Source organism: Crocuta crocuta, unplaced genomic scaffold (genome assembly GCF_008692635.1).
Source record: "Crocuta crocuta isolate KB4526 unplaced genomic scaffold, BGI_CrCroc_1.0 scaffold26, whole genome shotgun sequence".
NCBI classification, from domain to species: Eukaryota; Metazoa; Chordata; class Mammalia; order Carnivora; family Hyaenidae; genus Crocuta; species Crocuta crocuta.
In genome coordinates, this window is record NW_027532249.1 from 14824089 (window position 1) to 14841394 (window position 17306).

The 17306-nt window shown below is 44.4% G+C and overlaps 1 protein-coding gene across 1 annotated transcript in view; it reads left to right on the forward strand.

The window, feature by feature from the left end:
• Positions 1 to 17306, forward strand: part of LAMA3 (laminin subunit alpha 3) — a 263483-nt gene that overhangs the window by 160002 nt on the left and 86175 nt on the right. Inside the window, exons 33-37 of the mRNA XM_077778240.1 lie at positions 9452 to 9596; positions 10293 to 10433; positions 11742 to 11903; positions 14812 to 14910; positions 17086 to 17169. Of these exons, the coding sequence (XP_077634366.1) occupies positions 9452 to 9596; positions 10293 to 10433; positions 11742 to 11903; positions 14812 to 14910; positions 17086 to 17169 (631 nt within the window). The remainder of the gene's footprint in view (positions 1 to 9451; positions 9597 to 10292; positions 10434 to 11741; positions 11904 to 14811; positions 14911 to 17085; positions 17170 to 17306) is intronic.

The window sequence follows — 17306 nt, forward strand, 5'->3', positions numbered from 1 at the left end:
CAGGAATGCAGAAATGCGAGAGAACAGAAGACACACTGTGTTCAGGGGATGCTTGCAGGCTGATGGCTGGAGAAGATGGAGAAGCAGGAAGCTAAAAGGACCTCTCTGTGCCGATTATGACCCAGCCAACTTTATAGAAGGAGAGAGGGAAAGAAGAGAGGTGTATGATCCTGTGACTTCATTACTGACCTAGATTTGCTTCTCCAGGGAAAATTGCCTCCATTCCCTCTCTTTCAACCCTTGGGCCAAAAAGGGAGCTGGACAAATGCCCGAATCTTGTAGATTCGGTCTATCGCATGGCCATTGCTGCATCATTCTAGCTGAGCTATTTGGTATTCCCCACCACATCTCCTCTCCTCTCTTCTTTATTTCACATAGCTGGCGTTTTTCTTCTATTCTTTCATCGGTGGGTGTCATTTACCCTCGGGAGGCTCACAGCCCCACTGCACTTTCATCTTGTTCTTTTTTACCTCTACCAGGGCCTTCTTTCCTCAAATAACAAACGTTGCACTAATATTTTCTACTACTCTCTCACCACTGGCCTCTCCCTTTTTATGTTCCCAAGGATGCCAGTCTCCCTTTCTTGAAATACAAAACCCTCTTATAGACAGCAAACTGATAGCTAGTCATAAACATGTGACACCAGAGCTCCAGAGTATTTGTAAATAAAATGTGTGGCTCTCACTGGCAACATCCACAGGGATGGGGAAGATACAATATTTCTCTCCATGAAGCCAAGAGAACAACACCAACGAGATCTGCCATCTTGGTATGAAAAATGGTCACGGGAGAGTCAGAACAATAGTTGAAAGACAGTCAGCCAAGCCGGCCTCTTGACTTGACCACAAGCCGGTCTGCTGTACTCTGTCTAAAACATACACAAATATCCCAGAAATCTTCTAGAACATCTACCAGACCAGAGGAAACCGTAGAATTAGAACTGGCTTCAGAAAAGGAAATCCAGGGGCGCCTGGGTGGCTTAGTCGGTTAAGCGTCCGACTTTCGCTTAGGTCATGATCTCGTGGTTCGTGGGTTCAAGCCCTGCGTCAGTCTCTGTGCTGACTGCCAGCTCAGAGCCTGGAGCCTGTTTCAGTCTGTGACTCCCTCTCTCTCTGACCCTTCCCTGCTCACACTCTCTCCTAGAAATAAAAAAAAATAAAAAAATTTAAAAAAAAAAAAAAGAAGAAAAGGAAATCCAGGGTGTTATAAAAAAGGCAAATGGATTTAATTAGGAGTAGTCATTTTCATTTTAATATATTTGAAGAACAAATTAAAGGAAATAATTCAGTGTCTTTATGTGGAATTGGTTTGTGTGAATCCTTCAGCATAAAGAGTATCTGACGAATAAGCTGGATGAACGGAAGGGGAGGTCTTAGCAGTAAAATCCTCTGCTTGCTTGAGAGGTACCATAGCAGGAATCTGGAGATTAAAAAAAAAAGTGAGAGAACAAGGTTCTGTCTGAACAGCAGAATAAGCAATGCATAACCTAGAGGATGCAGAACTCGGGGAAGAGCAGGAGAGGAAGATAGCAAGGGTGAGCTGGAGGGTTATCAGGGCGGGAGAGTGCTGGCCGAGGATGGGGCCCAGGATTCTGTAAGTGGCCTCATCACAGCTGCATGAAGAAACTTTTAAAGCCCTAAATACTGAAAATATTATAGTGCCCCCATATATAATTAAAACAAAAACTTACTAAGCCACAAAATAAATGCAAGGCAGACCAACAGAGTTCTGTTTTTCCATAATGACTACTTTGGCTTTTCTTTCAAAAGCCAAACATACAAGTAAAAAGTTTGAGACTGAGGGGGAGCGCCTGGGTGGCTCAGTCGGTTAAGTGTCTGACTTTGGCTCAGGTCATGATCTCATGGTTTGTGAGTTTGAGCCCCATGTCAGGCTCTGTGCTGACAGCTCAGAGCCTGGAACCTGCTTCAGATTTTGTCTGTTTGTCTCTCTGTCTGTCTGTCTCTCTCTCTGTCTGCCCCTCCCCTGCTCACACATATACACACACACTCTCTCAAAAACAAACAAATGTTAAAAATTTAAAAAAAAGAAAGAAACCATTAGAGAAAAGAATGCTCTTCTCCTCACCCTCAGACAAAATTTCCTGATGAAAATGAAGAATGTGTTTAGAGGAACCTAAAGTTAATATGAAGGAAATGATCAAAGATGCCTGGAACTTGCCACAAAAAGAAAAAACATCCTTTTCTCAGTGAGACAACAGACTGTCTTGCAGTTGTACAGAGTATCACCGATCCCAAAACATACACATTGGAATTTTCAGATTTTATTTCACTGTTCATAGGTGTTTAAGTTTATCATACTAAAAGAAAATGAAACATAAACATTCAGGCACTTTAAAGTTAGTTACAGAAGATATGGTTTATCTATACGATGGAATACTACATGGCAATGAGAAACAATGAAATCTGGCCATGTGTAGCAACATGGATGGACCTTGAGGGTGTTATGCTGAGTGAAATAAGTCAGGCAGAGAAGGACAAATATCATATGTTTGCACGTATAGGAGGATTAGGAGGAACTTAACGGAGGACCATGGGGGAGAAGAAGGGGGGAAATAGTGGGGGAGAGGGAGGGAGGCAAACCATGAGAGACTCTTGAATGCTGAGAACAAACTGAGGACTGATGGGTGTGTGGGGGGGGTGATGGGCATGGAGGAGGGCACTTGCTGGGATGAGCACTCGGTGTTGTTGGAAACCAACTTGACAATAAACTATTTATAAAAAAAAAAAGTAATTGTAGCAATCCACAATACTTAATCTGTACTTAATTAAAACCAGTGTGAGATGCCTGGGTGGCTCAGTCAGTTAAGCACCTGACTCTTGATTTTGGCTCAGGTCATGATCTCACGGTTTGTGAGATCAAGCCCCACATCAGGCTCTGTGCTATCGGTGAGGAACCTGCTTGGGATTCTCTCTCTCACTTGCTCTCTGCCCCTCCCCCACTTGCACTCTCTCTGTCTCTCAAAAAATAAAGAAGCATTTTTTAAAAAAAACTTGTATAATTTTAGAGACAATTGAGAATAAATTGGAACCATAAAACTGAGTTCTCGACTCAGCTTTGTTATAAACTAGCTAGATGATTGAGCAAATTACTCTGCCTCCATGGGTCTCAGTTTCCTAATCCATTAAAAGTTTGGTAAAATTATCTCTACCTTTCCACCTAAATTTAAAATCCTGTTCATCTTCAATCTCTGATTGTAACATAGAAAATATTACAAAATTATGTTGTACCAATGCCAGGAAATCCATTATTTTGGCCAACTCTACACTGAGGTCTTAAAGATGCTTATATTGATCAAGATTTTGTTTTTAGTAGCAATGCTAACTTACTCTGATATAATACAATGAAAAAGTACATTTGCATCGCTTTTAATAATGGAAGATGATGTCATCAGATTCTATGAACAAGCAGAGGGGCTAGAATATCCTCAGAAGATTTTTATCAATCACTGACAGATACAAGAAGCTGGGAATGACTGCTTTAAAGAACTAGCATGATGCCAACCACTTCCAGGCTGTTTTGAGATCAATTAAAGGAGATGGTAATCCACCTGGATGTCCAGTGAAGCCACATGTGCAAATGTGCCTTTTCAGAAGAGCAGTAGCAAAAGAAACACCCTTTGTTTTTGGAGGGAAGGAACCTCTATCTAAGTGAATCCTCACAGATTTACTAAATGTTTATGTTAGATGGAGAAATAAAATTCCAGAAAAGGTCATGGACTTGGCATTCTTGGAACGGAAGTGCTTCTAGCTAGGCAGAGTTCCATCAGCCCTGCCAATTTGGAGAAGCCTTTCCTTTGATGCCCTTCTTCAGTTGATAGGAATGGTAAATTCCAGGCAGCTCTAGGGGACACTGGGACTTGGTGGCGAGCCGGGTGGATGGGGCCCCTTCCATGGCGATGGTGCTCAGAGCTCTTACCTACATTTTCTCTGGCTTCCTGCATCTTCTATAACACCAGTGTCTTTCTCCATCTCTTTGAATGATCTTTTGGCTGTGTCTGCCTTCTTCCCTCTATACTTTGTCCTCCTGAAACCCCGCCCATTCTCCTGGCTTCAACCACCCCCTCCTAGATGATTCCAGATCCAGAGCTCCAGTCCTGACCCCTTGATGGTTAGCTTATCCTACCTTCATCGTAAATCAGTTCAACATGGGTTCTTTTATTGGCTTTACTTAGGGGACCTCGGACCAGTTTCCTAAACTCTTGGAGTCCCCTCACATGTGTAATGAAGTGTTAGATTAGATGATCTTTTAGGGCCCTTACAACTCCAAAATTCTTCCAACTCTGATTCCATATCTGAAACCTCTGCCATTATCCTGCCTTTCAGAACATTTCTCTCTTTGAAAAAATTTTTTAACCCTACTTGCTGGTGATAGTCTCTTCCCTGTGCCCAAAGCCTGAAATCCCAGTATCATATTAGAATCAACTCCCTTTCCCCATAGTCAGTCAATTGTCAACTTCTGGCAGGATATGTATTATCCCCTTTCTTTCCTCAGCTCTCTGCTGCCACCTTGGTTAAGTACTTTTACCCCCTCATATTTAAATCATATTGGTGGTCTTCTAATTGACCTTCCTTTTCCTGGTTTACTCAAGCACTCATTCACTCATTCATTCCTTTTGGGGAGGAGGCTTAATTGAAAAAGAAGATGCTAAGTACACAATAATCTTGGGATTTAAAATATATTTTCCCCATAATTTTGTCACTAATACATAGAATTCTTAATCTAGTCTACAAAACTGGAGGCAATGTGGATAAATGCATGTACATTTATGATTTTATCCTCTTGATATTTTTAACTATAATGAAACATTTTTCTCAATTACTGTGATTTTTTTTTTTTTGCCTTAAATTCTGTTTTCTCAGGCATCAGCATGTTTTATTGCTCAAACGCCATCCAGCACCTACTCCAATTTGGGTGCTGTGCCTCATGCAGAAGGTACACCCACCTACTAATAAGAGGTCAAGGTCTGGCAGGGGAAGCCGTACTAACCACCAGGGTGGCATGGTGAGTGCCATGTTCTGTGCAGGCTCCCTTGAGAGCACGTGGGTCTGCCAGGTGCCACTTCCATCACATCACTGCCCAAGAACCTTTCACAACAACCTGATAGGTTAAAGACTGGCTTTTGTGGTAATATGGCCCCCACCGACCCTAACTTAAGCCTCTTTTCAGCTTCCTTCTCTGGCTTGGTTTTCTTACTTCCTCTAAACACTTTTTATATGTTCGGTTCTCCAGGTATCAGTTCTCCTTTCCTTCTTCTGCTACACATATCCCAAGGATTATGTGTTAAAAGCACAGACTCAGGGCACCTGGGTGGTTCGTTTGGTTATGCATCCAACTCTTGATTTCAGCTCAGGTCATGATCTCACGGCTTGTGAGATTGAGCTCTGTGTTGGGCTCTGTGCTGGCAGTGTGGAGTCTGCTTGGGATTCTCTCTCTCTTTCTCTTTACCCCTCCCTTGCTCTCTCACTCTCTCTTCCTCTAAAAATAAATAAACATATTTTTTTTAAAAAAAGCACAAACTCAAAGAAGGCATGAAGCCTTCTATGAGTCCGCAGAGATGTTATTATCATCTCATTCCCTAAATGAGATGCTTACATCCCATTTCTCATATGATTACCTCACTTTCTGCATCTCTGTGCCCTGTGTTCTTGGTGAAAATGTGCCATGGTCAAGACCCACTTACACTACTTTATCCCCTCCCTCCTGCATCCTCTAACACAGGATTATGTGTATAGAAAGCACTCAGTGATTATTGAACTGAAGAATGAATAAGGTAGACTTTGGATTCTAGATTACGACTGGAGTTGAAGTGGGTGTACTATTAAGAGACCCACTGTACTGAATGAGCAAAGGGTAGGGTTCACTCTCACACCCTACTTTCTAGCCATTTGTGCAACACAGCAAGCACCCACACATGCGCAGATGTTCTGTAATAAGGCCTGGCCATGAGCCCATTGCCTTGGAGATGAATTCACTTGACCCACACCCCCAGTCTGCACCTACAGGCAGCATCTGCTGGAAACTTCTTGCCTTTGCAGCGAGGGCAGCTCCTTGGGCAGCAGAGCATCTCACTGGAGAAATGTGTCATGGTCAGGCTGACTTGAGGTAGTTTTTAAGAGGTGTTCAGCTAGACTTTGAAGAGGAAGTTTCCTTTTGATTCCTTGTTGTCATGGTACCGCCAAAAAGTCATTTGGCTGCTTGTTTTTGCATATGATTCACATGCTCAATGCTCAGGAATTCTGATATTATAATGTCCACATTTTGGTTAATCCTTCTCTGTCGGTCCCACATGGGGTCCTCAGGGTCAGTTCACAGGCCCACACTCTTCTCACTCTGCTCAGCTTTTGGCTTTTTGTTGTCCAGCCTTAGGCGTTCTGTTGCTCCTTGTGTGCGGAGTGAGGCCCAGAGCTTTACCTCACCTTGCTGACGTGACCACATGCCCTCAGCCCACCTCTCCTTGCCGCCACATCATCTCACAGCATTCTGAAATACTTAGCAAGGAATGATTTGCTTCCGTTTCTCTTTGTCTCAACAAGCAGCATCCACAGCTGCCCTCCCTGTAAACCACTCTGGTACCTTTCTTTCCCACTGAGGTGAAAATACGCAAAATAGGCGCCTGTCTGCCTGTCCTTGCCTTCAAGGCCTAGGTCCAGGTCATTTGCTCAAGGGGCCACCCTCAGCCTTGGCCACCAATGGCATTCAGCATGTGAGTGGCTCGTTTGGCACCAGCCTTCAATTACAGCACCTGGAAGCCAGAAGCCCTGCACCTTTGCTATAAGAAACCTGGACTTTGGTTCGACAAGCTGCCCGGTTGGCAGTTTGTGACCATAGCACTGTCTCCGCACAGTGTTCTTTCCCTCTGGGCTGGGTGAGAGGAGCAGAGCCCACCCAGCCTAAGTCAGACCATCTTCAAGCTCCTCTTCTGATCAAAGCTTCCTCTTTCTGAGGATTTTATTTGGGCAGGGCGGTCTGCACTCTATTCTTTCCTGTCTCTAGACCACCAGAAGAATCTTGTGCTCCCCTCCCCACCTGCTGACTGCTCCTCCCAGAAATAAGGAGTCATCTGGGACCAGTCTTTGGTTTTTGTTTTTGTTTCTGTTTTTGCTGGACTGTCTGATTGCATTTAGTTTGAGAGTCACAGTAAGAGAGCAGGTGTTACTAATCAGGACCTAGGAACCCTCTTATAGTGAATGCAAATTTGTGTGTTGGAAAGAGAGAGAGAATGAAAGGAAGAAAGAAAGGAAAGAAGAAAGGAAGGGAGGAGAAAGGAAGAGAAAGAAGGAAAGGAAGGAAGAGAGAGAGGAAAGGAGGGAAGAAGGAAGGAAGAAAGAAGGAAAGAAAAGAGAAAGAAAAAGAAAAGAAAGAAGCCTGTGAGTGGCCCATAATTTATCCAGCTTTGAAGAAGAATCTCTCCCAAAGTTTCTGTCCACCACACTGGAGTGGATAACTTTAAGCAGAGTGTTGACACTTTCACCTACATTGCTCTAGGTGTGATTTGGAGAATATTTGCTTCCTTATGAAGAGAATTTCTGCAGGTATCAGGTAGGGAGGAAGACCAGAAAGAACTGCAATGACCTTTGACCTGGAAGCAGGCCTTGCAGGTAAAACGAATTGTGTCTTTTTAGGTGTGCTGAGCAGGGTAACCTAGGGACTCCCATTTGCTCCCTTACCAATGCCATAGGAATAATGATAGCAAATTCTTACATGTGTGCACAGTACTGTTCTAAGGCTTTTCTATATGTTATTTTATTCATAAAATAATCCTATGAAGTAGATATGTAATCTCTATGTTTACAGCTAAGTAAACTCAGCTATTAAAAGGTTAATTTGCTCAAGGTTCTATATCCAGTGAGTAGCCAAGCTGGGATTCAAAGCTGGGCTGCGTGGTCCCAAGTTTGCGTTCTTCATCAAACACAACGTTCTGTACTTGATTATAAGCAGGTATTTGCCAAAGGAAAACTTTGTGGGAAAGAAAGTTAGATTTCTCTTTTTCAGAATGGTCCCTGGGGCAAGATATTTTAATAGACATTGGTAGCAAGTTAGTGGTAAAATATTTTGTGTCAGATTATACCTCCAATGTTATGATATAACACACATTTTCTAGTATTTTCTTTAGACCCACAAAGAAAAGATCAGCGTGTGGATCCCACCAGACGTCAGCCATGGAGCTTGGTGATGGAGCTGACTCCCACTCCGTCTCCCTCCCTCCAGCCCGCAGGGTGACGGGCTTCTCCGTTCTGCTGACCTGTCACTGCTCTTCTCACTCTGTCAACTTCTGGGTCTTCCCTTCCACTCTTTGCCTCCAGTGCGCAGATGTGTGGATGGCTCCCTGCTCCCCACAGAGCTTTCCTTGGAGCCCATGCACAGGGCCACTGCCCGCTGGACTTCCCGCCAGCCTTGCCCACTCCCGCATCCACTCTGGGGCCCAGTCTGGATGATTGGGGGTCTTCCTTGCCTTTCCCTCTTCTCTCCTGTCATCCAGAAAACTACAAGCCCTAGCAGCCTCACCCCCAAATAACTTGGAGCCCATCTCTTCTCTCCATTCCAAGTGCCTTTGCCCTAATTCAGCCCCTTCTCCCTCTTGACACTGCAGCCTGCTGCAGAATTGATCATCTTGACTCCATCCACACACACATCCAACCACACTCTTTCCTACTTAAAGCTTTGCAAGATGGCGATTCCTTGTCTGAGAGCTTGCCATGTGCCTCATCTGTCTCCACAGGGGTCCTGGGAGGTAGTGGTTAGCATTTTCCCTTTCACAGATGAGAAAATGGGGCCTTAGCAAATTATTAAGATAGTGTATCTGCTGGACGCCAGAGCTGGGGTCAGTACTCCAGCCAAACTGCCTTCAGTACACAGGGCTCAGCCACCGCACTCCACCAGAGAGCATCATGGCAGCCAGTACCTCTATCCCCATGAACTGCCTCCTGCCTCCCTCTTCAGCTAATGGGTCAGCTTTCTTCACTCATATGTGTGCTCCCTGCACACCCCAGGATGCTCCTGTCTGTTCTTTCTGTCTGGAACACCCACCTCTACTCCTACCCCACAACATTTACCCTTTTAGGTTCAGCTCACACATCACCTCCCTCTGGGAGCCTGGGTCAGAGCTGCTATCCCCAACCCCAGCTGAGACCCCGTGTGTGTATTGTCCACATTTCTGCCCTGCCACCTAGGCTCAGGGGCTGTGTCTGTCCTTGTACACCCAGAGCCTAGCACACGCCAGACCCAGAGGTGACCTCCAGGATGGTCGTCTTGACCTACTTTGTGGAAGTGCCTTTTCTCTGCTGCTTTCCATTCTGCCTTGGGAAGTGAGCACCCCACAGGCGGGCAGTGTGTGGGTTCAGCTGGTTTTGTGCAGGAACTGCTCTAATGCTGTGCAGGTAGACTTCGGCAAAGACGATGAACACTTTCGCTTCCTTTGCTTTGGGTCCAGGTGCAAGCCCAGAGTCATGGGGCGGCAGTGTGACCAGTGTGCTTCTGGGTTTTACCACTTCCCTGAGTGCATCCCGTGCCATTGCAACAGGGATGGGACAGAGCCAGGGGTCTGCGACCCAGGGACCGGAGCTTGCCTGTGCAAGGTGAGGCAGAACACGCAATCCCGAGGGCACTAGCCACTGGTCGGTGAGGAAGTTCTTCATGTTGGCTCAATGCATAAAAATATGTGGGAAGTGGGACTGACCTATAATGGATTTCCACAAGGCATGTAGCATTTAATAGTTATTATCTCGTTAGATAGAAATAGTTACAAGGGAAGACCCTTCTTATCCTTTGGAGAAGATGTAGACTGTAAGAATCAGAAGACAGATATGGATCCTTTCCAGAAAAGTTGGCACCAAACTTTATAATTTCAAGAGGTTCAGAGGCTCCCCAGAAGCTTATTCCTGGCCTATAGCCCCCCAGTTAATAGTCTGCTCCAGGACTTCCTGTCAGGTGGTAGGAGAGCTCCGAAGTGCCAGCATATGTTTTGAGGTAGAAGTAAGTGGAATGAACCAGCCATCCACCATATTGTGAATCCTTATGGTGCTATTTCTCTACATTCAGGATGCCAAAGGGCATCTTGTGAAATTGAGAAAATTCTCTCTTTCACTGAAGTGTGGTAGAATAGTTTAAACAATTAACGTGATATAAAAAGCTTGACAATTATATAACTTTCCATGTCTTGTCAGCATCTGCGTTGTAACATCTTGTATTGGCATTAATTTGCAGAAGTAGCTAATTGCCATCAGGGAAGCTTTAGAAGAAGCCATCTCTTGTTTCTTGTTTTATTTCAATAGGAGAACGTGGAGGGTATGGAATGTAATATGTGTCGAGAAGGATCATTCTACTTGGACCCGGCAAATCCCAAGGGTTGTACCCGCTGCTTTTGTTTTGGAATAAATAACCGTTGTCACAGTACACATAAAAGAAGAGCTAAGGTATATACGGAATTAGCGTTTTGGGTTTCATTTTGTACTTCCAAATGGGGAGGAAGTGAATTGCCCTGAAGTGTGAGGGCTTGGGGAAATTTTATATGTTACTTTGTTAAAGTGTTAAGGTTTGTGCTCACCATTCCTCAGCCCGCACTGTTCTTTCCACAGATGTCCTCACGCTCAGTCCCTCCATTGGTCAGGTCTGCACAAGTGTCCTGGGCTCAGAGGGGCCTCCCCTCACTGCTCCCTGTGAAATAGCTCACCCTGAATGCTCTGTATGCTTACCTTTCTTTGTGTCCTCTGTAGAATTTATCCCTCCCTGACATGTTATCCAGTTAGTTTTAAAATATGTTTATAAGTATCTTTCTCCAACAGCAGCATGTAAGCTCCTGATATATTCCCAGTGCCTATAGCAGCGTCCAGAACATAATAGATGCTCAAGAAACACTCATGAAATAAATGGGGTTTCCTGTTCTTCCCCCTCACTTATTTTTCTCTGCTTCCTGTTTTTCTGTTTTACTTTCCATCTCATTTATTTTTACCACATCTCTGGCCAGTTTTTAAATTAGCTCCATGAAACTAAAACTTTTGTTGGCCTTTGTTATTCCATGAACCAGCAGTTTCACACTTGCCTTCTTTGTGTGAGTAATGTCTTCTGTCTAACAGGGATGTGAGGAATAATTATTTTATAAATTTCATTGCCTGCCTCTCCAGAGGAATGTAGGCTTGTAACTGGGGAAAAACTTAATTTGTAAATCCACTGAGGTCTTCTACCTCCAGGGGAACCCAGAAGCATTACTTCTTACTAATGTCTTGTCAATTTCTTCTTTTTTTCTCCCTCATCATTTAAATCTTGTCTTCCTTTATGATCAAAAATTATTTGTTATGAGGATTCATTTAAAGAAAAATCATGATAGCCGGCCACTCCATTCCATCTCACATTTGCTCTCTAAAGAGCTCACCATTAAAATGTGCCCACGGTCCTAGTTATTATTCCCACACTTATTTGTATGTTATTTCAATATTTATAGGCTACCTACTACGTGTCCAGATCCAGGAAGTGTGCTGGGACAAAGATAAATTCCACATACTGTGATCACCGCTGTCTGAGTACTCCCAGTTGTGATGGGTCCAAGGGAGGCAGTGGCTGGGGAGGGTTCTGTCATGGGAATCCAAGGTCAAGTTCAAGAGGAGGCATCCAAGTGAAGCCTTTGAAGCAAGGTGGCTGCCGCTGGTCCTTATTGTTCTGCATAATTCAGTCGTCACCAGAGCAGCCGCAAGTGCACGTTGCCATCCTTTGCTCTTGTGTTCCAGTTTGTGGACATGATGGGCTGGAGCCTGGAGACAGCAGACAGAGCAGACATCCCCGTCTCATTCAACCCGGGCAGCAGCAGTGTGGTCGCAGACCTCCAGGAGCTGCCCTCCACCGTGCATAGCGCGTCCTGGGTCGCACCCCTTTCCTACCTGGGAGACAAGGTAACGGCATCCTGTTGTTCTTCTGAGTCCTCGCCGGGCCTCCTCCATCACCACGTGAGCATCATTTACTGTCTGGAAGGAAGTGTCAGGAAATTCAGGCTCCTAAAACTGAAGAAATTAGATGAACTACACATGCAGAAAAGAGGTGGCCCTTCCGCTGGGAGGGGTTAAGCATGTATGAGCCTCATGTACCCCACAAGCATTAGCTCACCAGCAAAGGAAATCGCGCATCACGTTTTTCTCCATTTTTGCTTAACCGTTTCAATAATATCTGTTGCAAATGGGACATGTGTGCTTTTAAAAGCTACTGCTAAGAATTCTTGTTTTAAAGCGGAAGAAAGGCTCCTTGTCAGGAAAACAAAAGCTGACAAGTGACTCATGAGTTATTACAAGAAGCACAAGGTGCCAGTAGCACCTCAGCTGTCATTAGCCGAGTCAACATGCAGTTAGCTAGACATTCCTTGGGGAGCTGACAAATGAGTTGCTCTTCCTTTGCTGCCTGGCCCACTAGGCTCATTTCTGAGGACAGACGTGTGGGCTTCCTGTAGAACCAGGCACCTGGCAGCACAGGGGAGAGCTTTTCAGAAGGTGTGGATTCCACACGGCCCGGGTCAGGTGGCACTGCATTCTCTTAGAACGACTGCATAATAGGGCCTTGTTGGCCCGAGGACTCTAATTGTGTCTTCTAATTTTTTTTTAATGTTTATTTATTATTGAGAGACAGAGAATGAGCATGGGAGGGTCAGAGAGAGGGGGAGACACAGAATCCGAAGCAGGCTCCAGGCTCTGAGCTGTCAGGACAGAGCCCGACATGGGGCTCGAACCCACAAATTGCAAGATCATGGCCTGAGCCGAAGTCAGATGCCCAACCAGCTAAGCCACCCAGGTGCCCCAATCTAATTGTGTCTTCTAGTTGAAGGACTTGGGTTTTGACCTTTGAGTGCAGGGAATGTTGCTTCTCTCATAGGACCCCTCTTCTACCTCACGTGACACCCTTCTTGGCCTCCACACAGTAAGCCCATATGTAGGTTATCCGTTACTGTGCAATTACCCCCAAACTTTGGGGCTTAAAGCAACAAACAGTTATTATGTTGCCCAGTTTCTGTGGCTCAGGAATTCAGGAGTGGATGGCTCAGGTATCTCATAGGGTTGTAGTCAAGATGTCAGCCAGGGCTGGAGTCATCAGGACTGGAGGATCCATTTCCCAGCTCATTCGTGTGGTTGTCACGGGCCCCTGTTCCTTGCTGGCTGCTGGAAGGAAGTCTCAGTTCCTCGTCACGTGAGGCCTCCATAGTCCTTAGGATCTTGTGACGTGGCACCTGGCTTCCCGTAAGTAGTTGGTAGAAAACGAGAGAGAGCTAGAGATGTGTAGAGAGAGACAGAGACAGAGAGAGAAACTCAAAATAGAAACTATAATCTTTTTATAACTTAATTGCAACAGAAACACATCCTCACTTCTACCATATTCTGCTGGTTAGAAGGCAGTCACTAAGGCCATCCTGAACTCAAGGAAGAGAATTAAATTAAGCTCCATGTCTTGAAAACAAGAGTATCAAAGGATTTGTGGACATATTTTACAAACCACTTTAGTCCATCAGAAAGGCAATATTTAGTCTCAAGAGGATGATTTAAGACGCTACCCAGGAACACTTCCAGACTCTAAGACCATAACTCTGTGACTTTGTCAGTTTGCAGATTTTAGGGAACGTCTGTGACCTGGGGCCCTGGTAATGCTGTTCTTCTCCCTTCCTCCAGGTTATTTGGGTTTTCCAGGAAGGGTGTTTTGTCCTGCCCCACTCTGAGATGATCATTGCCTCTTATTTTCATCTCTCAATTACTCCTTTCTTGATTGGTTTTTATCCGAAGGGTGGGAAGTGTCAGGAGCAGAGGTGAAATAGCTGCCACAGAACTATGACTTCATGCCTCCATGATCATACTGCTTAGATGGCCTTGAGAAAAGATCTATATACCTACTAGAGCCATCACACATGGCTTCTGTACCTGGAGAATGCATGATCTCTTAGGAAATACACACCATCTGCTCTCAGGGGAAGTTTTTAAAAAATTTACTTCTAGAGGTTCATTTTGTAGCACATAGGTATTAACCAATTCTCTCATTTTTAAAAACATTTTTAATGTTTATTTTTGAGAAAGAGAGAGACAGAGCACAAGCAGGGGAAGTGCAGAGAGAGAGAGAGACGCAGAATCCAAAGCAGGCTCCAGGCTCTGAACTGTCAGCACAGAGCCCAACGCGGGGCTTGAACCCATGAACTGTGAGATCATGACCTGAGCCAAAGTCAGACACTTAACTTACTGAGCCACCCAGGTGCCCCACCAGTTCTCTCATTTAAATAAGAAACCAATGGCCTAGATTTCTGAGGATAGCTATAGATTAAATGAACACTTTGGGTTAGTAGTCATCTAGAATAGAAGGATCTTACTTGTTTCTGTGTGACTGTAATTTTTTTTCTGTAAAAAAATATTTATTTATTATAGAGAGCAAGTAGGAGAGGGGCAGAGATAGAGGGAGACAGAATCCCAAGCAGGCTCCATGCTGTCAGCACAGACCTTGATGTGGGGCTCGAACTCACAAACTGTGAGATCATGACCTGAGCCAAAACCAAGAGTGGGACGCTTAACTGACTGAGCCATCCAGGTGCCCCATCTTCTTAACAGAAGCATATTCTTGCTTGTAAAGCTCAGTGATGTTCATGTTAAACATTTTAAGTGATATAAAATGGTACAAAGTAGAAAGTTCAAATATCTTCTTCAATTCTTCTCTCTCAAGATGACCACGAACAGGTTGATGGTATCTTTCCAGATGGGGCCTTTGTGCTTGTGATGTGGGTTAATGTTCCCATAGGTTCTTCTAATGCTTGTGCTGTTGACCCTACAATTCCAATTTTAGGTTTCTTCCTATGGTGGCTATCTCAGCTACCAAATCAAGTCCTTTGGCCTACCTGGTGAAATGGTTCTTCTGGAAAAGAAGCCTGATGTGCAGCTCACTGTAGGTATCAGAACACGACCCAAGTGGTGGGACGTGACAGTTGCAGTTGGTTGCTGACCCAGTTTTAGGACATCTTGATAAATGGCCTTTAAATAATTTGGATTAAGTCATTTCCAATATTTTGTAGCAACTTAAAGGAAGTTGAGAGCAGGTAGCTCCTCCTCAGGGTCCTGCTTCCCCTGACCATTCCAGCCCAGGTGGTTTCTCTTGTCTCCCCTCCCAAAGGACGTAACTATATCTCACGCTTGTTTCTCTTAAGTCACTGCTTCGTGTTAAACTTACTGTTACATTTCTACCTTTCGATTCAGTCTCACAAATGTTTTTGAGACCTTCCAGTTTGCAAGGCCACATTGCTGGGCTCATAAAAGACAGGTGACCCCTGTCCTTAACAAAAGTGTCATCTAAGAAGGGAGATAAAAGAAATAGGCAAATAGCTACAATCCACTGAACAATAAGGGTTTGAGGTAAAGTTCAAATAGGACTCAGTGGGACCTGGGGCCCAACTGGGTACTTATTTAGTCGAGAGGTCCACAGAAGGTTTCATGGAAAGGGTTAATTTGGGGCCAGAACTTTAAGCATTGGCATGACATGAGAATTCTTATCAATGAATAAGATAAACCAAGGCAGAGGAGCAGTGACCTGTCCAACTTGGCCGTATTAACAGTGATTCCTGAGTCCTAGAAAACAACCCTGGAAGGGTGGGAAAGAGGATGTTTCATGCTACGATAAGGAATTTGAGTTGATATAGACAGTAGGGAGCCATTTTGGTTTTTTGAGAAGAGAAATGACATCTATACACTATGTACCAGCGACATAGTCTAGAACTGCAATCTAGGAAATTCCTCGAAGGCAGGGTCAATGTCACATTCTGCTTTGAATGTCCTACAGTACAGAGCCCAGTGTCTTGACCAGCACGGAGGTGCCTGCGCCTGACTTGATGCTGTTTCTGGTGTATGTGCTGTGGTTAATGCAGAGCAATTCCAGCTTCCTGAAGGTTTTTTTTTTGTGTCATTCACTGTACAATAGGGACGAGCAAGTCTCACATATCTCGTCACAGCTGAGAGCCTTGCATTCTGGCTGATTTTTGTGTTTAGGCACGGCTGGGTTGTGTTTTGTTGTTACTGGCACCCAAAGTTTTTGAACTATTGTTTCAAAACCTGTAAAGAAACTTTGTAAAACATCTTGAAAATGAAGCACCGAAGAGTTTTTAGAGGAAGAAGTAGCTCCATAATAAAAACGCCATCATGGCACTGCTGTATTTCAGTTTCCTATTTTTTCAGAGTATCTTGAGTTCGGGCCATTAACATACCAATATTTTATTGCCAAAGAGTTTATTACACAGGCAGTTGGAATTCACAGAAAAGTGAGGACCAAAATTTCTTCTTAATTTTCCCTCCAAACATGGAAGACAATTTAGGCTCATGAAGCATTCAGTCTGTTGCTTTGTTCCAAACCACCGTAATTAAAAGCCTATGGGGCATGCTTTTTTAGATAAAGCTTGTTAGTGATTGGTGATTGCAGACAATGGTCTTCTTTCTGAAACGCCAGTGCTAGTGAATGGAACCCTTTTGGGTTTGGGGTTAGAACCCTTTTGGGATTTTTGTGTGAGGGTTTGGGGTGGAGGTGCTCATGGGTGTTGACCTTCCCATTATGCCCCATCAGGATTCCCAAAGAGCCCTGGCTATGGGGAGGGAGGTTCAGAGGCTGAGGGTGAGCAGGGCTGGATCCCAGAGAGAGCGGGCTACAGAGGGAGCGGGCTACAGGGTCTTTCCCACGTGCCAGCTCTGCAGCAGCCTGTCTGTGCAGCCTTCTGCCCACCCCACCCTCCTCACTAACTCACCCACCAAAGCACTTTCTGGTTACCACAGTCTGGACCTGTCAGCAGTAATGGAAAGGCACCTCATGCATTGTCTGCAAAGCATAGTTTTTGTTAAAAAAAAAATCCATCTTTTTAGCCACTTTTGGTCAAGGGGATTTTCCTGGTTTCCTATTTGTGAACATGCACTGTATTAGGTATTTTCTGTTTCCATTCACTAATCCTTGTGCCAGTCTGTTCCCTTCACGATTTTTTAGCATCAGGCATTCCATGTAATGTAGATCCTAGAAATGGGTTCTTAGATCAGTTATAAGCCTCAGAATATCTCAACCGTGGTGTTCATGTTTTTCTTTAAACAGGGTCGGCACATGTCCATCATCTACGAGGAGCCAAATAACCCGCGACCAGACCGTCTGTATCATGTGCGTGTACAGATGGTGGAGGTAAAGGAAAAACACACATTAAAAAAGTTCTTGATGATCCTTTTTGTTCTGCGACTTAGTTCTTTCAAGCAATTATGATTTTGTGACTTATTTTTTTTTTTTTTTTTTTTTTTTTTTTTTTTTTTTTTTTTTTTTTT